Genomic DNA, 22,652 nt, shown 5'->3' with positions numbered 1-22,652 from the left:
ACGTCATACTATAGTATGACATTTTTTTATGAAATTTTGACGCCATACTATAGTATGACATTTTTTTATGAAATTTTGACGCCATACTATATGATGATATTTTTCATCAAATTTTCACGTCATACTATACTATGATATTTTTCATCAAATTTTGACGCCATACTATGTTATGATATTTTTCATCAAATTTTCACGTCATACTATACTATGATATTTTTCATCAAATTTTCACGTCATACTATACTATGACAGTTTTTTTATGAAATTTTGACGCCATACTATACTATGATATTTTTCATCAAATTTTGACGTCATACTATACTGTGGCAATTTTCATCAAATTTTGACATCAAACTATACTATGATATTTTTCATCAAATTTTGACGTCATACTATAGTATGACATTTTTCATCAAATTTTGACGTCATACTATACTATGATATTTTTCATCAAATATTGACGTCATACTATAGTATGACATTTTTCATCAAATTTTCACGTCATACTATACTATGACAGTTTTTTTATGAAATTTTGACGCCATACTATAGTATGATATTTTTCATCAAATTTTGATGTCATACTATAGTATGATATTTGTCATCAAATTTTGACGTCATACTATACTTTGGCAATTTTCATCAAATTTTGACGTCATAATATACTATGATATTTTTGATCAAATTTTGATGTCATACTATAGCATGACATTTTTCATCAAATTTTGATGTCATACTATACTTTGGCAATTTTCATGACATTTTGACGTCATACTATACTTTTGCAATTTTTATGACATTTTGACGTCATACTATACTATAGCAATTTTCATCAAATTTTGACGCCATATTATACTATGGCAATTTTCATGAAATTATGACATCATAGTATACTATGACATACTTTACGAAATTTACACATCATATGATACTATGACATTTATTTTGAAATTTTGTCATCATACCATTCTAAATTTTTCAGGAACTTTTTGATGTCATAGTATTGTATTACATTTTTTATGTTGTTTTCTTTTATTACATAATATATTTCCTCTTTTTTTTTTACCTCTTTCACAACATACTACACTGATTATTTCTTTGTTGTCATGCTCTTCTATATTTCAGTGGTTCCAATATTGGGAGCCAACCCATGCTTGAGCGCATCACAACGAAGTGTGCCCACATGAAACCAAAATAACTTTTCATCTCACCTTCACATTTGACTGCTGTTGATTTGTAGATAATTTTAAACTATGTCCATCAATTTGATTGAATTTTTTGTAAACTCTAACAATAATCAATTAGTGAAATCTGCAGTGCTCATAAACTGAGAATGACTTTCCAGTGATATAAGAGACATTTTGTGTTCAGTAATTTAACTTTAAATTCAGTTTACAGTATTTACACTTTCAATATGAGAGAATGAGTTTATATTATTTTTTTTATTATAATTTTTGACTCGGGCACATTAAAATTTTTAAATGTTTTCTAAATGTTTTTCTGAGCCTTCATCTCTGTATGTTTAGTCACCAGCAGCTTCAACAAGCAGAAAATCCTCCAGACTGAATGTAAAAATGTGAATCATGTCAGTCTCATCCTACAATAAGTTCACATATATATAGGTGAACACATCAATCTATGAAATGATGACTGCACTGAAACAAACTGCGCTCTCCTTTATTACGGCCCTAAAAGCTTCACACACGCACACACACACACACACACACACACACACAGTTGTGCACACACAGTTGTGCACACACAGAAACAATCTGTCAACTTGCAAACAGCTAAATGTTCATCCTGCAGAAAGGAAAAAGGAAATGTAAATTATGATGACTTATTTAACGAGATTAGCATGGCAACAGCACAAGTATGATTTCAAACACCCCTCCCAGCTAAAAGCCACGCTGCGCGCGCACACACACACACACACACACACACACACATCAGTGCACACAAAGGAGTGTGTGACAAACTCGCCTGCGCCCCTCGCAGGGTGACGCTACAGTTGATTTGGGAATTACAATTAGATTTATGATGTGGCTGCATATGGCTGAGCCCTCTGTTTCTCTCTCTCAAATGCTGGGATTGGCTGCAGCGAACACCGGCGCCGTGGCGTATACACCACAGCACAGTCAGAATGTGTGGCGTTACCTCACACACACACACACACACACACACACACACACACACACAATGGAACAATAGGCCACATTTACTGTAATGGGCCACCAAAATATAAAGCCGGAGTGGAATAGCTCGACTTTGGAAACAGAAAGCCTTGTGTTGGAAATTATTAGATGCCTGGAAAGTAAGAGCACTATTTGGCGTAATGGAAATAATAATTCATGCAACACTACCTGTAACTTGTGCTCAGTCTTTTCACATGCTCAACACAATAGGTTTGAATGCTGCTCTGCACATCAACACTTTTATCTTTCCACAGCAGTCAGATGAAGAGTTGAAAAAATGAAGAGACAGATTTTTAGGGAAAATCTCAAGTTTTTAATTTTTATTTCTTTATTTTTTTTGATTGTCTTTCTCACCAAGTTGTACTGACACTTTTTAGAGCCAAAGCTGGCTAATAAATACAATGAAATGTTAAAACGCACAATTGAATTTCAAATACAATACTCATCACAAAATGTATGTGACCAGGAAACTGACGTCCCACTTCTGCAGGCCACAACTGACAAGAGTATGAGGTCTAAAGAGATCAGAGGTGACGTGACCCCTTCAGGCGGCACGAGAGCTGCGGCAACAAAACTTGCTTCGGTAAATGAAATGCTTCTAAAGAAATGGCATTTTACTTGTGCCTGGCGTGTCCGAGGCGTCCTATTGAGTCCAAACATGTGACTTTGACTGTTCTAATTTATCATGTTGAAAATCAAACAACATCTTCACATTAGTCCATACTTAAAAAAACAACATAGAATTTATATCCAGTGCTTAGGATGACAACAACAGAAATGTCTATGCATGAGGCTTTTTTTTTCTTTTCCTGCAATGCGAGTAAAAACCAAAGTTCAGTCCCAGCTTGTGAAGCTTTCTGAGTAAAGACTGCCAGGTATGGTCAGAGATATGAAGACGTGTGAAACAGCTGAACAGAAACCACCCGAAGTCCCAGGTGTTGAAAATATTCAGAATGCAGAGTGTGGTGAAAAGAGACAAAGAATATACTGTGTGTCGTCAGAGAAGTGACATTGGAGTAAAACAGAGGAAAAAGCGTGCACGGCGCTGAGCACGAGGCCGCGCTGACACAAGAGGAGAACATCTCAGTTCAGACTGTGGAAAAACTCTGCAGCTTTTTTTCCTCCATTCTTCTCCTAATAATTTACTCGTCTTCAAAATATACATGCGCTGTAGAAAAGGTACCCTTTTTGAAATAACAGACCTCTTTTTGCAGCTCAATAAATTCTTTCTTAAAACACATGTTTGGTGAATCTGTCCCACGTGATGCTCAGAAGACATTTACAAATATGAACAGGCTAATAATAAAAATAGGAACATTTTGTACCAATTCAAAACACAATTCAAAATACAGCCAAGGGATCCAGAATATTAGAAACTCTCATCCTACAGCAGGTAACTGTGGCGCTGCTAGACCCCGCCCCTCTGCCCACCGCCCGCCGCCCGCTGCTGACTGGACACGTTTAAGTCTTAAAGTGTCTCAGCAGAAATGAAGCCAAATAAATGTCTGTACCTTTGGCCAGATTGGAAGGAATAAACTCAAACACTGAAGGTCGGCGTTTGGTTGCGCCCTCCTGAACCTACAGCACAATGTGCCGAGTGTTTTGCCTCAAGGAACTGTGGGAAATGTGGTTCATAAAAGCACCAATGCAGTAAGTGGAACTGAGGAGCAGATCTCAGCATGGAGGAGCTGTCAGAGATCAAAGTGTGACATCACATCCTCACTGAGCTCTGCCGGTAATCGGGTCAGGAGGGGGGCCAGCAGTTACCGAGTCGGAGCATCATCATCATCATCATCATCATCATCATCATCATCATCATCATCATCACCATCATCATCATCAGATAGAAAAAGCTGATTGTATAAGACTTTTTTGCAGCATTGGAAGTTAAGACTACGACATCCCGAGTGAATGTGAATGTAGGTTTGGCACATTTGAAGTAAATCTGTGCAATGCCTGGGTTCGTGCTTCCTTACACACCTACTCAGTAATAGTAATAATAGTAATAATAGTAATACTACTACTACTACTACTACTACTAATAATAATAATAATGTGATATAAGGGATTTTGCTCCCTTTATTTCATTGACAGTCTGAAAAGACCTACCACTCTTTCTGTATGAAAACGAAACAAAAAAAGAAACACATTCACAAGCTGGCACATCATACCTGAGCTGGGATATAAAAAAAACTCTAACAGTAATGTAATGTAAGCAGTCTGTCAGAAAACAAGATGGAGATGCACGGTGTACTGGTAAGAAACAAAAGTAAGACTATAAGATTACAATAGCTAGGATTTATATTAAAACTTTTCATATTTCAAGTTCCGACAGTCCAGAGTTCGTACAGGCAGCGACCTGTCAGAGGAAAACAGAACAAAAAGAAAACACAAAAAAAGTAAATACATGAAGATAAAAATGAAACCACTCCTTAAACATTTAAGACCAAATAGCTGTTGAAGACCAACTCCTGATGCTTCAAATCCATGCATGCTCTTTACAAACCACACAGCAATGTGTTCCTCGCTCATGTGTCTCATCCTGTCTCATCCTGTCCTCATCCTGTCTCATCCTGTCTCATCCTGTCCTCATCCTGTCTCTTCTGTCTCCGTCTCTTCTCGGCTCCTGTTAAGATTGTCAGAGTTGAAGGAAACTGAAGTTTGTTGTCAGCTGGATGTCTGAATGTCTGTCAGCTGTTTTTTCTCGGGTCACATTTTGTCCATCCGCCGTCTTCTTCAAATGGACGTCCATCAACTGTCCGAGAACTCAGTGAGCATGTGAATCCTGTCTGGGCATGCTCAGTGCGTGATGCCACATGTCCTGAAGGTCTCTATAATAAACTGTGATTTTAAAAAGTGTCTCTGAGTAGAACAGGAGTTTTGTTTTTTCTCTTTTTACAACCGACACCCTGAGCGCGCTCAGTTGGCGCTGACGGCCTCCTGTGTCTCGTGGTCGCTGCTATAGTCTGACTTGGGCTCGTCCTCAAAGTCCTCGTACATGTCCATGTCGTCGTCTCCGTTGGCAGGGTCGCTGGGCAGATCCAAGGCTCCCATCCCGCCACCATTGCTGCCTCCGCCGCCGGGCTCGGACTTCATCCCGTACGTGCTCTGAATGACCGGGATGGCGGGTTCGGGGCTGGCTGAGTTGCTGGAGCAGTCTGAGGTCAGGTGTGGGGACGGTGTGGCTGTCGTTGCCATGGTAATGGCGCCCGGGTAAACTCCCACTCCGCCCGGGCTGCTGCCGAGAGGCATCGGTGGCTGAGGCCTGAAAGACAAGACAGGAAGAGGGTTTTTCTCTCTCGTGTCTCAAAGGTGAGCAAAGAATAAAAAAATGGAGAAAAGACCGGAGCAGCTAGCACACACACACACACACACACACACGCACGCACGCACGCATGCACGCGCGCACACGCGCGCGCACACACACACACACACACACACACGCACACACACACACACACACACACGCGCACCACAGTGTATAGTGTAACTTTAGCTTATTTTAACACATTTAAATCTAAATTTTCAGACATGTTATTAACTTTTTTTTTCCATTAATACTTTTTGGACATTTTAATAATTGTTTCTGACATTTAATCATCATTTTTTCCAGAATTTTTATAAACTTTTTTGACAAGTATTTTTTTTGACATTTTTTCAAAAAAACAAAATTTGAAAATATTTTTCGACCATTTTAATTATGTTTTTTAGAAATGTTTTTTCATGATAATAATTGTATTAGTTTAATTAATTCCTCTCTATGTTGAGCTTCACAGTAGAAGTAATAATCCTGCAGCATCACTCAGTGCGTGAAGCTGTTGCAGCGTATGTTGTAGCCTGTGATTGTGTCATCCAACAGTCTGCAGGCATCAAACTGGATGTTTATTAGAGTCATGTTGCACAGTGCACAGCTGCACTAAACTTAGAAGACTGATCAAATCTCACAGTCTGTAGGAGGATTAAAGCCGGACCACAGTGGTGGACTGACCAACAGACAAAGACAGGCTGCATGTAAATCTTTTTTCTCTTTAAATAATGAAATAATAAAAACAAACAGGTCACAGGAACATATCAGCTGGTTAGTGCCAGATGAGTGTTTGATCAGACTCTGATTCATTCTCAGCTCCTTTGAACAAAAACATGAATTGTGAAGCCACTTAAAGAGCAGAGCTCCTCGTCAGGTCGGGCATGTCCTGACACAGAGCGCTCGCTGCCAGCTCACAGCAGCTAAATAACCTGTTCACATAGAATAGAGGAGGAATGAGGGTGACGGCCCATCAGTCAAAGGGCCCCTCTGGCTCCTCACTGAGCCTCATAAAGCAGGAAAACTGCTGTCACTTTTCTCACCTAACAGTTTTCCCTCCTCCGTCTCCTGAAACAATTACAGCCGTCCGCTCTGACAGACTCATTTTCACATTAGACGCTTTAAAACAACACTGGTTTAGTTGTGTGGAATGTGCCAGTAACTGGTCGAGTGCCGGCTCCCAGTAGCTATTTGATTTAGCAGTGATTGAAAGAGCAGGCTCGGAGAATCAGGAGCGTTTTTCTGCAGTTACTGACCACACACAGTAAATGTGGCATTCAGCCCGTGACGTCTGCCTGGCTCTCGCTCCCTCTCAAACATCTGCTTACATTTCATATTCCACTATGTCTGTCTGTGTCCAATTTCACTGCCCGCAAGCGCCCAGCATTGTCCTAATTTAATAAATGACAAGCTATTAAAAATCGCTCCTATTCAAAGCCGTGGCCTCTGGTAAATCCATCTGAAGCCCAGGCCACTGTGATGGCTTTAAACACATCCATGGCTGGTTCCTATTAAGACAATGCCACTGTTTTTCCCCTCTCTGCACCCACTACACTGAACACAACGCTCCTCAGCAAACCTTTAAAAGCTTTCACAGAAACAAGCAGAAGGTTGCACTAGGAGACCTCTACTGAATAAACCCTGATGGTCACCCCTCAATCCTCCAGGAAGAATCGGTCTTTTATATTGATGCTGTGACACACGGTAAGAAAAAAGACCTGAGATAAAGTGCAGAGAAAAAACATAATTAAAAAATAAACCCTGACTGAAATGCCCCCAAATCCTCTTTATGAATAACAGTATCTTTATCCTGCTAAATGTGTTTGATAAAAAACCCATGGTGAGGTCAAGGTGGCGAGCGCGATGGGAAGTTTAACTGAACTGAGAGGTTGCAGGAGCAACAGTAAATTAGTCAAAGTGTTATTGAGCGACATACAAAGCGTGTGTGTGAGCCGGGGCTCGTCGCTGTCGCTGCACACACTGATGGAAGAAAATGTTTCTGTGGAAAAATACCTGGAGGTGCACTTTGAAACTTTATATAAGACACTGCGTGTTCATTGTGTTACATACAGACACAGGAAGCTGACTGTGATGTTCAGGGTCAGCTGACAACACACACACACATGTAGACTTGGTTTGGTCTGGTTGAGTTTGGCATCTTGGATTTTTGGATTCTGAGTCGACCATGTTTGGACATACAGTATTTAGTGTAGAAATTCAGCCCTGCATAGCTGAGAGGGAATCAGCTTCAGAGCAGCGCTGGTTGATCTGGACACAATCTAATATCACAATATATTTGGCCAAAGGACTGGGTGTTGATATGGTGAGGATACTGTGGGGCTGACTGTTGGTGCTTTCACACTGACATTTGTTGCAACCATCAGTAATGTGGATATAAATGTTAATAAGAGAAGAGTTCAGACAATAATGTTACTTTAAAACCAGGAAACTTTGGATATTAAAAGATTCATAATCAAGACAGTATGTTGTCCCATATCATGATGTAGTGTGTATGTACCAGGCTGTAAACGTGTTGATTTCTACATGTTAACATGGAGGTCTGACTTGCTCTTGGAGCCAGCCTCTAGTGGACATTAGAGGAACTGCAGGATTGACGTCTGACGGTACTCACCCGACAAAGAACTGCCTCATCTCCTGACGCCGTGACCTCATCATCTGCTTGTACTCTCCGATGCGCAGCTTCTTGCCGTCAATGATGCAGGTTCTCTTGGGCCGCGGCTTGTACTTGTAGTTGGGATATTTCTCCAGATGGATTTTACTCAGGCGGGCCTGCTCCTCGTAGTACGGCTGCTTCTCCTGGTTGGTCATGGATTTCCAGCGAGAGCCTGGAGAAGATGTGCAGATTAGTTTTTCTCTTTAGTTTAGCTTGACTCAACTTGGTCATAAAACATATGTAAATATCTCAAATGTTTTCTGTGCAGGATTTTCCTGGAAACAAAGAACAGACTCAGACAAAAGTAAACCCTCTCAGTCATCACTGATGACCTGCTAGAAGTGTGTGATGGTGTATTTATCTGCAGAGAGCCTGTTCTCTTCAGGCTGTGAGCACAGTGCACAGGTGAGGTCGGGCCTTATAGAAAGGTAGTGACCAGGTGTCAGATCGTAACCAGATCAAAGAGGAAGCTACAAACATCCTCAACACAGCGCTGAAAAACACCGACCAGAGACACTGACTGTCACCTTCACTGTCTCTGGTGATTCTGTTTACAGCCATCATCATCCTCACTGTGACCTCGTCACATGTCCACGTTTGGTCATGGACTTTCCACGTCCACATATGACGTCCAGGGTACCCTGGGTGTGTTGGTTGTTGACGTTCTGGGATGCCGTGTCAACTTCAGCCTGTTACATGCATTGTCTGTTTTCAAAATACACTTCTGTTTTCACAGGAAATGTACAGTTTGATACAGTCTCTTTCAAAATAAAAGCACTACATTGGTACAACGCCACCAAATGTTTTTTTTTCTTCAACAACACACACACGTGGTTACTTTTAGCCAACACACACACATGGTTACGTTTAGCCAACACACACACACGTGGTTACGTTTAGCCATCACACACACACGCGGTTACATTTAACCAACACACACACACGTGGTTACGTTTAGCCATCACACACACACGTGGTTACATTTAGCCAACACACATATGTGGTTACATTTAGCTGACACACATACGTGGTTACGTTTAGCCAACACACACACACGTGGTTACGTTTAGCCGACACACACACACACGTGGTTACGTTTAGCCGACACACACACACATGTGGTTACATTTAGCCAACACACACACATGGTTACGTTTAGCCAACACACACACGTGTGATTACGTTTAGCCGACACACACACACATGTGGTTACATTTAGTCGACACACACACACGTGGTTACGTTTCGCCAACACACACACACGTGGTTACGTTTAGCCAACACACACACGTGTGATTACGTTTAGCCAACACACACACGTGGTTATGTTTAGCCAACACACACATGTGTGATTACGTTTAGCCAACACACACACGTGTGATTACGTTTAGCCAACACAGACACACATGGTTACGTTTAGCCAACACACACACACGTGATTACGTTTAGCCAACACACACACACGTGGTTACGTTTAGCCAACACACACACACACGTGGTTACGTTTAGCCAACACACACACACGTGTGATTACGTTTAGCCAACACACACGTGGTTACATTTAGCCAACACACACGTGGTTAGGGTTTAGGAAAAAAGAACAGGGTTTGGCTTTACAATCTTACAGGACGTGAACACCGGCCTCCCGAGTGAGAGATGGAGGTCCCACCCTTCTCAGACGTCCGCCGTCTTAATTTTCATTGCTGTCCCGGTGCGTTTCCCCCAAGCTGTTGGTTGCCATTATTGCCGCGTATTATACCGACATGAAAGGGTGGCTTTCTTTTGTCTGCCTGATGCTGTAAGTCACTGACCAAGACTTCAGGGTGAGACCAAGTTGTGACAAACAGTAACCAACAATTCCTGCATGGTATATATTTAAGAGAGCTTTTTCATTTCATTTAGGTTCTGATGAAAGTGATGTGTAGACTCTGTGGTAAAATATACCAGTGATCAGAATGAAACCAAAGATTCAAACGGCTCACAGAGTCTCAGCTCGAACAGAAATGTCAGCGTTCCTTCAGGTTGGATGTTGTCATGTGAACAGACACCATCAAATCTTTAACCAGGGAGGCTGTTTAAAATCAGGAGTGGATTACACTCTGCTCCCTCTTGGCTCCAGAAGAATGACGCATTGTGTACTTGTTATTTTCCCAGTAAGAGGACCTTCTGAACAAGTGGACAGGGCCATTACCGCAGGAACGCAGCACATCTGCGAAGCACTCCGACAACTGATTATACACACTCCGCCTCGCTCCTCTGTTTATCAAGGTTTATCACAAACCCGTCCTGTACTTTTGTCACACAGGAAACACACAGGAGGGTTTTACAGCCTGCCACCCACTCCCCAGAGTCCAGCTGTGTTATTACATCCATTGTACACATGCAGTCGTGCACACGTACACAAACGTGCACTCTAAACTCTGCTTTTTGTTCCTATCTCTGCCACAGACGCTCGATAGATCACTTATTTCTCATGATTCCCACAAACTGCATCACTGATTCATTCTGATGAGGAAATCATCACCTCAACGTCATATAAATGCAGGAAGTCTTTGGTCAAACACAAGACGCCTCTTGAGTCAGAAACACAAACCCAGCTCAGAAGCAGCATTTTGTTAGCGTTGCTCAGGAGGAGGATTTACATTCAGAGACCCTCCAGCTCAGCAGAGCTCTGCGTCGGACACTGGAGGTCTTCACAACATTTCATGAACAACCGCTACGCTCAGCGCTGCCTGAATGGCTATCTGTGTGAGGCAGTTAGTATCAACACGGCTACTTTAGAGCTGAATGCATCCATCACACTCGTCAGGCCGACACAGTGGAGCTCTGTGTGTCGAGTGTTCCAGGTCTAACAGCACACTGCTCCTTCTTATAGTCCTCAGCCTGCTGCTGATATAGACCCTGTGAACTGTGGAGGACAGAGGAGCCTCCTGAGCGCCGAGTCCAGAGACAAATACGTCTGTGCACACGACAAAGAAACGAGGTAAAACCACACATAGTTTCAGACCTTCAGCTGTGTGTGTGTGTGTGTGTGTGTGTGTGTGTGTTAAAAGGTTGGATTAAACTGATCTTCACACAGACTTTATGTCCCGACACGTCCAGAAGGTGACGAGTTCTCTGAGATAAGAAACTGATGTCACAGTTCAAACATGAAGACGAACAGCCTAGAAAATTCTTCCAGTAACAGAAATACGCTGCTGATAATTATCAAAGAGCTCATTTACAAACTTCTGTTTTCATCTGAATCATCTGATCACTGATTATTTTCTTCCCATTATATTACATTCAACACAAACACTGATACGTTTCCTCAGGGGAAAATAAAGAACAGTTATAGGGTCACCCCCGACCCACCAGTTTTCCAGAAGCACAACATTAAAGGGACAGTTCACCCCAAAACCAACAGTGTTCATTGTTGTTTCTGCTGCACTGCACCGAACAACTGAATCATGGTGCAGAAGGAAGCATCTTGTGCTCGCTCCTCAAGCAGCCAGGGGCGTCGAAATGTTTGCAGACATCATGAGTAGATGCCCGCTCCCCTCTGTGCAGTGATACAGTTGGTGGGTGTAGTTTGGTAGATGAGGAGGAGGAGGAGGAGGAGGAGGAATATGTGATTTGATTTTGGGGTGAACTGTCCCTTTAATGTCAAACGCTCCTGTTGAATATAAACTTGTGAAAGCTCACCGAGGATCTTGCTGATGTTGGAGTTGTGCATGTCGGGGAAGGTCTGCAGGATCTTCCTCCTCTCGTCTTTGGCCCACACCATGAAGGCGTTCATGGGTCTCTTGATGTGAGGCTCGGCGTTGTTCCTGCCCCGCGCCTCCCTGAACACTCGCGCCTCCGTGATGTTACTTCCTGTGTGACACAGAGGAAAACAGTTCTCTGTGTGCCCACCAACCAGTGACACAGTTATCTCTCATACTCTCATGGTCGACCTGCAGGATACTCGGATCCTTCTCTGACGATGTATGACAGCGTGTGATGGCGGTCTGGATGAGATGCCCTCAGCACACTCACACAAACACACCATGGTCAGTTAGCTTCATCCTGATAGGATGTGAGTGTCGCTGCTCCTGTGTTTACTCCTCTGACTGTAAACTAACCCACAACGAGCCGTCCGCAGCTCCTTGCCGCCTGTAAACACCACAGCTTTATGAGGAACAGGTGGGCCGACGGCGTTTAACATCCAGTCACTCACGCTGCGTTGACACAAGGTGTTTCATTTATTTAAAAAAGCTCATCTATTCATTTTAACTTTTAGCTCTGACACGCTTTGGCTCTTTGAAATCTTGGATCTGACTTGATTTTATGATTTTACAGTTCTATGATTTGATGACGTCATGATTTTTTTCATCTTATGATTTTAAAAAAGGTTTCAGACTTGTGGTTTTGCTCTGATCAGTGGGTGACTGATGAGTTCTGTTCCATCCACAGTGTCACAGCTGTGGGCCGTACGCGGCACAGATGATGCCTGCAGTGAGAAGGTGTTCTCTTATTTCAGTGAGTCAGTGTCTGTTGGGACTTCAAGGCTCTGACAGTTAAAGATGTCAGAGGAGGTGACACAGGAAGAAACACTATGAAAGTTGGATCAACAGGATCTCAGATCACTTTGAAATGAATCAGCTAATTCTTGTTTTAAACTCTTTCTGAATGTGCTTTTATATTGAATGAATGTTTTAGGTTCACTGTAGAGGCCACTGAGCTGCACTCCCTGTATGAAAAGAGTGAGCTGTATAATAAAGTTTATTATTATCATTATTAGTGTAACAGTACCTGCTGACTGCAGGCGACGCACAGGATGTTAAGTGTCTCGCTTTTACTCATTAATATTTTTTACAAATGATCTTCACAGTAAACTTTATTGAGCATTAAAGGGAAAGTTATAGTGGTGCTGAACTGATCCACAGTCAGTGTGTGTCCTACAGCAGACGTCAGGTTAGAGAAGCAGCAGGAGCTCTGCTGAAGAAGCTCATCAACACACTGCTGTGGACGGAGGCAGCAGTTAGTTCACCTGAATGTCAGTTTAAGTTTTCACTGCTTCACCTTTCTGTCACACAGACCGATCAAATGTGGCCTCAGCTGCCATGTGAGCTCTTGTCAAAGCACGGAGTTTAACATGAGTGAACACGGAGCTGCTGCTCGACTGCTGCCTCCATCAGTGAGTGTGTCTGCGTGACTTTGGTGAATCTGAATTAACCCTATAAACGTCCCACAGACTCACAGACTGATGGAGGCAGCAGTCGAGCAGCAGCTCCGTGTTCACTCATGTTAAATCACTGTTTCTCTCGAGCGACACAACAGCTTCAGTTCAGTTCTCCACCAGAGACCAGCGTCTGACATTAAAGTAAAGCTGTGAAAACACTGTCAGTATAACGACTCTCGCACTGACACTGATTGTTTCATGTGGGACTTTTCTGCACTAGTGATAATACGTCTTGTTGCTGACTCCGCCCACAGCAGTATGTTGATTAGCTTCCCAGCCGGTGTGGTATCCAGCACACCCCGACTGTTAGAGATCTGAACCGTCCCTTTAACGGACTCGTCTTCGCCTGCTGCTGTTTGCAGACGTGTCCTGGGTGGGATTTCATGTCATGAGCTGTGAGCAGCGTGTGGTGCTCCTGCAGGACTAATAACAGTGTCAGGTTTTTAAGAGATGTTGATGTTAAAGAGTCTGTTTAGCTGCTTCAGTGTCCTCCAGCAAAGCTTCCTGAGGAGCACAATAAATATTTGTGTTCCCTGAATACCTGCATGTTGTGCAGCTCTGGAAGACGCCTTCATCTTTATTGTGGATTTTCTGAGATGGCGGACCACCAGAGGCACCAGAGGCAGGGCCTCTTCTGTGAGGGGCCCCAGGTTCAGGGTCACTGCTATCAATTTAGTCTGAACAGGATGTGACTGCCTCTAAGTCAAACCTCAGCAGCTCCTTCCTCCTTCACCCCCACCCCCCTCCAGTCTGTCACGTCTCTGTGCTTCTGAGTAACCCACATTATACTGGAGGCAACTAAACATGAGGAGTACAACACGTTGAACAAACCACCAGAGGAGTGAATCAAAGGTGCTGTTACCATCCAGATCTTCTGGTCTCGTCAGGTCAATGACTCGATGGACCATCTTCCCAGCATCGTCCCCAAGCTTCCCCAGGTGCTGGCTCAGAGTCTCGTAGTGCAGCCGCTCCTGAAACACAGGAAATATCAAAGGTTCTTTAATGAACGTGAGAAACGTGACGTCAGCTGCCAAAACTAAACTTTTCACTGTCAGTCCTTCTTATTGAACGTCTGGATGGTGGCCCTGTGTGTGAGCCTAGCACCTCTCAGTTGGGTCACGGGGGAAGACTGTGATGTTCATGACAATAAAACTAACTGCTGGGTTGAGTTGAGAGACGAAAAATAAAAGAAACACACAGGCTGTTTATTTTAATGCAGTTTTTTATTGAGGGAAATGAGTCATGATGTTGGTTCTATGATAAGTTAAGAGACAAGTCAGAGCTCCTTCAGGCCTACGCTAATCAACCTCCCATCATCATCATCATCATCATCATCCTCATCCTCTTGCCTTCTGCCTGCCACTCCACTTCTGAGACACATAACGTCTGCGAGCAGCCCGCCTCGGGGCCTTCCAGCTAAAATTACCCCACCACGCTCCCAAACTGTGGTGGAAAACATCGAACCCTCCGTGGAGCTACCGCACAGCTACGCTCCTCCTCTCCCTCCCCCTCTCCCTCCCTCCTTCCTCCTCCCTCTCGGCTCTCCTCCTTTTTCTGGTGACAGAGGCATTTTGTTTGACGCAAGGAATGGTTGCCGGGTGAAGTCATGCCGCGGTAGCCGCTGGCAGAGTTGGTGGAACTTAGGGGCCGGTGTGTATGTGTGCGTATGTGTGCGTATGTGTGTGTGTGTTTATAGATGAGGAGTCGGCGCGGGCCAATGTCAGCACTACGGCAGGGCTGTAATCAGGCCCACCGCAGAACATGTGCCTGGGCAGTGCCACGCTCACCGCAGGAAGCAACCGCCTAACAAAGGACTAAAGAAAAGACACAAGGACGGACAGAGAGACTGAGAGACAGACAGAGGGACAGATGAAGAGACAGAGGGACAGGGGGACAGACAGACGGAGAGACAGAGGGACAGAGGACGATGGAGGGAGCAAAGAAAAAACAAAGAGGAGTGGACAACCAGAGACAAAATCAGGGCTCAGAGTTCTTCTTTAATTTGTAGAGTTTAGGGACCGTTCATTATTTATCGGGGGGGGGGGGGCCTTACAACTGAAAATGGCTGTATCTTGTATTTACCACCCTGCAGCTTTGGAAGGGATGTTTTCTTCAAAAATGTGGGTGATTTTTTTTCTTTAAAGTGCTGGAAATTTTTAAAGAAAATGTTCATGTTTTCTCTAAAAATTTTCATTGATTTTTTTTCTTTCTTTGTTTTTAATTTTTTCTTTTCTTCAAAAATGTGGGTGAATTGTGATGAACAAAAAAAGCCAGAAATTATTATCGGATTTTCTGACGTCTGACGCTCCCTCGACACATCATGTGTATCAAACACTTCTGTCAGAAAGAGAAAAAAAACTTAAAATAATTTGCACGTTTGCACAAACTGAGCAGCATGACTGACACGAGTGAATGGATTTTCCTCCTCTGATAAGTAAAGAACAGTCCCTAAACAACAGCCTGGTGAAAAGCCTCTCAGACTTGTGGCAGTTTAAGTTTGATGTTTCAAAGATCAACAGTTTTCACAGAATGAATTTAAAGTTCTTCAAATGGGACAGCTGTGCAGGAGCTTCCTCAGATGTGCCTCACAGCGTCATTTAAAAACATGTGAAGCAGTCAGAGACGTCCGAACGCTGCTGGTAAATGGGAGGACAGCGATGGAAAAGTAACGCAGAGTGGAGTTAGGCTTTTGGAAAATGGACTAGGACAGCATCAATAGAGGTGGACTGATCCAAAATACAGATTAACAGCAGACCTGGGTCATAATTTGCAAATATTCCCTGCGGTTGGTCTACTTTTGGTCTACTTGAAAGTTCTTGTGGCAAATGCAATAAGGAGCTGTCTTTGCTTTGTTTAGTCAAGATTGAAATAGGTTTGGCTGCTGCGCCTGCTGGTTTGATTCTGGCCCGCTGCCTCCTGGAGCAGCTTTACAGACTCTCTCTGTCATGAGACTCCATTTGTCTCCTGTCTTTATTCCTTTGTCTTCATCAGGGAGCGACGGCCTGCTTAGAAACAGTCCTGATGTTCAGGCGGTTATACTCTGTGTGTGTGTGTGTGTGTGTGTGTGTGTGTGAAAGGCTTCGACGCAGCACCACATCACGTATTACATTACTATTTAGCGCCGGTGTGAATCGGAGCACTTGAGTGCAGAGCAGGCAGGTTGATGAACCAAGGACTAAACTAATTAAACACAATGAAGGCCACGTGAAGAGGCTGCGCTGAATTAAAGCGTCACAAGATGGACGAGTAATTAAAAAGATCAAGTTAAATAAGAACAACAGGAGGACGTGTGGATGTGAATACGCTGCTGCTGCTGCTGCAGCCTCGTGCTGCTGCTGCTGAATGTATATTTCTAAATTTAAGAGACACCCGACTCTTTTTGTTCCGCCTGGTCTCTCCTCCTCTTGGCGTGTGCGTTGCTGTGGTAACGCTCCAAACATGGCTGTTTTTTTTTTAATCCACACCGTATTGAGCTCATTACCACAGTTACAACTCGCCTACCGCCAACGCGGCCTGCCTCCAGCTGACCCGCAACCGTTTACTGTCTCCTCCCGGACCAATCAAGTTTGGCAGCCTCCTCCACCCCCCTGCCCCCCCTCCTCCCAGCGTTCCCTCTCTCTTCCTATTTCCTTCATCTCTTCTTCTTCAGACTTCACTGTGTGCGATAGAGCTGTCAGTCAGCCCCGCTCTCCTTTTCACCGTCCCTCCTATTCATAGCTCTTCACACTCGCCGCCACCCCGGAGGCTCCAGCCCGAACACTCAGACACTCAACAGTCTATTTGCAGGTGCCAGAGCGGCCTTTGTAGTCAACATTATTATAATGTCGCTAAATCATTCAGGCTTCAAACACACCAACGTTACGGCGACCTTTAATCAAGACTTGGAAGCGTCTGAGCTGTCGGAGTAACGGGCTCCATCCTACAGCCAACATAAACTTCTATACAACCATTTCCTCCCTGGTCGCCTTCCTGCAGACTCTTTCCGCTGCACCAACTTTACTCAACAGGCTCAACACATTTCTCTGTAGCGGCCTCGGTACATTCAACACCCTCACATTCACACATCTGGTCAGTTTCAAACTGTGCGAGAGGCGAGAATGAGTCAAGAAATGTTCAAGAAACAAAGCTGCTGAATTAAAACAGGCTGAAACAAAATGAAATGACGATAACGTCTGCTCACTTCTGGTCACAAATAAATTTAACCTTCACTTTCTGAGTCCATCTGCTTTCTGTTTTTCTGCCTCAAGTCTTAGAGACCAAAATAAATATATATATATTTTTTAATTTCAAATTTGCGACAGTGTCCAAAATCCTGCAACAAAGACTGTCACACCTGCCAGCTGTTTTCAGTCGTGGAGAAATCAGCTCACTTGTTTATCTCTGTCATCACTTTGGCTGTAGCAGATAAAGATATGAAGCTAAACGTGGTGTCCGACCTGACAGACATTACTGTGATGCTTTGCTAGCATCTCTGATACATTTAGAAATAAAAGGTTTTAAATGTGAAGATCTGAGTTGCAGTACGAGAGAGGAGAATAAATCACAAAGGATTAAACTGACCAATAAAAACTCTGCAAGATAAAACAATTTAATAAACAAGAACAAAATAATATGACTGATAAACAGTGAGACAATAAACCTCTGTTCACTCTGACTTCTGATGGCAAATCAATTTTCTATTGACGGGAAGCTTCATTACAATTCTTTTACATTATTAAATACTTTGTGTTTGGTGAAGTTATTTGTCAAATATCTCACAGACCAAAATACTTTAAATTTAAACTTCTTGCAAAGTGTCCAAAATCCAAACCACGTCCCGCTAACAACATCAATCACATCAGGGTAGAAAACTGGAAATTGTTTTTAACTGTGAAGATATTTGAAATCAGCAAACTTGTATATTTCTATTTCCAAGTTGAACCTGCAACAGATAAAGATATAAAATCAACACGGTGGTCGACTGCGGAGCTCGACGATGTCCTGCTGTGGACGAAACATATTTTAGACAAAAATCTACATCTGTTTACGCTACATTTGAAATATTTTCACTGGCTGGAGGCGGCGGGTGTGTTCTGCTAAATAAAGTGAGTGTTTGTGTCAGTACAGTCTGGTGGCGTTTGAATAACAGGAAGGTAGAACTGTGACAATACGATAAATACAGTTTACACTTACACTGATATGGACGTTTTCTTTTTTTAGGTGGTTAAAACTCAATCAGCTGGGGCAGCTGTCTGTTCAGTTACTGAACACAGACACTGTGACTGGGTCTGACGGATCAGCTGACGGCTTCAGAGGATTACAGCAGGTTTCAGTCAACTGTGTCCCATCATGCAATGCTCCTAGTTTACAATCAGCTGTGGAGTGACTGTTTACATCCCAGCTTCATCTGAAGCGAGGAAACAGTTTACGCTGCTTCTTCTGTGGTGTGTAGCTCGACCTGCGCTCCGTCTGCCATCACCTGCCACGTTCACCTCTGCTGGAGACAGGAAACGGTTTTCTCTCATGTTTCATGTAAACTTTACGGAGCTCCTGTGCAGAGCTGTCGCACATTTCTAAGATAACCTCTACATGTTGTCGACTGAGCCGCAGTGAAGCGTCTGCAGGAACACATCCTGGATTGAATGTTTTCAGCTGAGTAACATGACAGTCTCTGAAAAACTTGGTGCTTTCCTTTCAGTGGCTTCAGGGAGTGTTTTGTGGCTGTTTAGATGAATAAAAAAATGCACAAGCTTCAGCGCACACACACGCGCGCACACATAAACATACATGCGCACACCCACACAGTCACACACAGTGGCTATTTCAGTGAGCTCTGGCAGCCGCGGGCCAGCTGGAAGCAACGTAAGCGTAAGGTGATACTCAACAATGCCACTAACTGGCCAGGCCTCTCGTCTGTACACCAGCTATAATGACATTAACATGGCCAAGGCCCGAGCAGAGCCAGGACACACACACACACACACACACACACACACACACACACACAAAGGACTAAAGGATCACTTTACGCTCTCAGAGAAACATTCATGTCGTCTGTGCTTAAAATGAACTCTGTGAGACAAAAATACACAAACAGAGTGAAATCAGCACAAACACACACTGAGATGTCGAATCAGCAACAAACAGCTCAGCGTCCTGCGTCACACTGAGATACAGCAGTGATCTGATTCCCTCCTGACGCACCGTGTGAGCACAGTGTCATAAAACAGAAAGGCCTGGACGAGGCTTCAAAGTTTCTGAGTAACAAATTTATTGGACCGACAGAAAACAACACAGAAATCCAAGGTAAAGAAAACGAGGCGGCGTCGCTGCCTCCCGAGGTGGAGCGGCTGAGTCACACTCTCACTATCCAGCAAGTTCCATCCATGAATTGTTTAAGACAGAGCAAAGCCTCTGAGCGCTGCAGAAAGAAGACAAACTATGTATTTAAAGCTAAAAGAGAGAAAGAAAGAGTCTTTGAGCTGCTGTTGTCAGGGAACCAATAACAAACTGACAACAAACAGCGAGGCCTGCTGTCGTCCTCCGACCGGAAACAATTACTTTGAGACTTTCCAAATGAGCTTTTTATTAGGAGGCATGGAGCTATAAACCAAATTACTGCACTGCTTTGGTTTTGTTCTTATAAAGTTGGAAAATATAGAGCTGGGAAACACACAGGGCTCTCCCTGAAACACACACCTTGGTCTGTCGTCATCTCACACTCAACTCGCTGCAAAACGATCCTTAAAGCTCAAACTTGCTTCTCCAGACCTGCAGCAGACAACTCAAATTAAATCTTAATAAACAATTTATTGGTATAGGCTGTTGTATAATTTATATTTAGCAGTTGCTCAGTGTTTACCAGCATAATGACTTCTAAAAACATCGGCAGGGGAGCGGGCAGAAATACAGCACACATATATTTTGCCAGATTTTGGATGTTTTGCGCAAACAAGTCAGAAACATTCAAAACAGCCTATCCTTGAAGTGCACCAATCATGACCTACTTGGGGTTGGTGGGTTCAAAGTCTCCACCCCTAAAATATTCATGAGTTCCTCTCCTCCTCCTCCTCCTCTTCCTCCTCCTCATCCTCATCCTCACAAGCAACATGGGATCAATTGCGCAGGAGAGCCGGTCTAATCATGTTCCCTGTTTTCCTGAACGTCTGATCCCTGGAATCTGTGATTGGCCGATCAGACTGATTGAAGATGTTTTGGAGTGCAGACGTCCCTCTGGATATAAGATCCTGGTACAAAGGCCCTGTCTCCTCCCGCCCAGAGGGGGAGAGATGAGCAAGGAGGGGGAGGGGGGAGGTCCCATCCCCCAGAAAGGCCCTTTAATTGGGCTAAAACCCCGAGGCCGGGATCCCCCCTCCAGGGCCAGAGGAGAGCTGGACTCTATTATACACACACACGCACACACACACACACACACACACACACACACAAACACACACTAATGCTAACACCGGCTCTGCTCCCAAAAAACACCCACTCAGTCTCGGTTGAGGCACGCACACACACACACTCTCTCTCTCTCACACACGCCAAAACCATCACTTGTCATTGGCCCAGCTGCTCCCTCTTCAAAGCTGTTGGCTTCTGGGTGGCCGTGTAGATGAGAGGAGAAAAGAGAAGTCCTCAAGAGCTGCAGCTCGAGCCAAACAACACCAAATATCATCCATGAACCTTCTTCACACTCAGACACAAGCTGAGCACAGAGCTGCAGCACACTGGAGAAAGTCAGAGCACATCCACAGAAGTGTGTCCGTGTGCACAGCCGTGCACGTTCAGAGCTAAAACTGAAGCAGCTCACCTTCAGAGTTCAAACTGAAGCAGGTCACGTTCACAGCTCAAACTGAAGCAGTTTATGTTCAGAGGTCAAACTGAAGCAGTTCACGTTCACAGCTCAAACTGAAGCAGTTTATGTTCAGAGCTCAAACTGGAGCAGTTTATGTTCAGAGCTCAAACTGAAGCAGTTCACGTTCAGAGCTCAACCTGAAGCAGTATATGTTCAGAGCTCAAACTGAAGCAGTTTATGTTCACAGCTCAAACTGAAGCAGTTTATGTTCAGAGCTCAAACTGAAGCAGTTTATGTTCAGATCTCAAACTGAAGCAGTTCACGTTCACAGCTCAAACTGAAGCAGTTTATGTTCAGAGCTCAAACTGAAGCAGGTCACGTTCACAACTCAAACTGAAGCAGTTTATGTTCAGAGCTCAAACTGAAGCAGTTCACGTTCACAACTCAAACTGAAGCAGTTCACGTTCACAGCTCAAACTGAAGCAGTTTATGTTCACAGCTCAAACTGAAGCAGTTCACGTTCACAGCTCAAACTGAAGCAGATCACGCTCACAGTTCAAACTGAAGCAGCTCACGTTCACAGCTCAAACTGAAGCAGTTTATGTTTGGAGCTCAAACTGAAGCAGTTAACGTTCACAGCTCATACTGAAGCAGTTCATGTTCAGAGCTCAAACTGAAGCAGCTCACGTTCACACCTCAAACTGAAGCAGGTCACGTTTACAGCTCAAACTGAAGCAGTTTATGTTCAGAGCTCAAACTGAAGCAGCTCACGTTCACAGTTCAAACTGAAGCAGGTCAGGTTCAAAGTTCAAACTGAAGCAGATCACGCTCACAGTTCAAACTGAAGCAGCTCACGTTCACAGCTCAAACTGAAGCAGTTTATGTTTGGAGCTCAAACTGAAGCAGTTAACGTTCACAGCTCATACTGAAGCAGTTCATGTTCAGAGCTCAAACTGAAGCAGCTCACGTTCACACCTCAAACTGAAGCAGTTTATGTTCAGAGCTCAAACTGAAGCAGTTCACGTTCACAGCTAAAACTGAAGCAGTTCACGTTCACAGCTCAAACTGAAGCAGTATATGTTCAGAGCTCAAACTGAAGCAGTTCACGTTCACAGCTCAAACTGGAGCAGTTCACGTTCAGAGCTCAAACTGAAGCAGTTCACGTTCAGACCTCAAACTGAAGCAGTTCATGTTCACAGCTCAAACTGAAGCAGTTCACTTTCACAGCTCAAACTAAAGCAGCTCACGTTCACAGCTAAAACTCAATCAGTTCACGTTCACAGGTCAAACTGAAGCAGTCCACGTTCACAGCTCAAACTGAAGCAGCTCACGTTCAGAGCTCAAACTGAAGCAGTTTATGTTCAGATCTCAAACTGAAGCAGTTCACGTTCACAGCTCAAACTGAAGCAGTTTATGTTCAGAGCTCAAACTGAAGCAGGTCACGTTCACAACTCAAACTGAAGCAGTTTATGTTCAGAGCTCAAACTGAAGCAGTT

General features: G+C 43.8%; 1 protein-coding gene across 6 annotated transcripts in view; it reads right to left on the bottom strand.

Annotated features, from left to right (window-relative positions):
* Positions 1–2,485: 2,485 nt before the first annotated feature.
* Positions 2,486–22,652, bottom strand: part of LOC126408596 (transcription factor SOX-6-like) — a 138,020-nt gene continuing 117,853 nt past the window's right edge. For all 6 annotated transcript variants that reach the window (XM_050074247.1, XM_050074248.1, XM_050074244.1 and 3 more), the window contains 4 exons: positions 14,239–14,347; positions 11,858–12,028; positions 8,132–8,345; positions 2,486–5,460 (listed from right to left, as the gene is read on the bottom strand). In XM_050074247.1, the coding sequence (XP_049930204.1) occupies positions 5,115–5,460; positions 8,132–8,345; positions 11,858–12,028; positions 14,239–14,347 (840 nt within the window). In that variant the 3' untranslated portion in view covers positions 2,486–5,114. The remainder of the gene's footprint in view (positions 5,461–8,131; positions 8,346–11,857; positions 12,029–14,238; positions 14,348–22,652) is intronic.

This window comes from Epinephelus moara, chromosome 20 (genome assembly GCF_006386435.1).
Source record: "Epinephelus moara isolate mb chromosome 20, YSFRI_EMoa_1.0, whole genome shotgun sequence".
Lineage (NCBI taxonomy): Eukaryota > Metazoa > Chordata > Actinopteri > Perciformes > Serranidae > Epinephelus > Epinephelus moara.
This window is presented reverse-complemented; position numbering and strand designations above follow the sequence as displayed.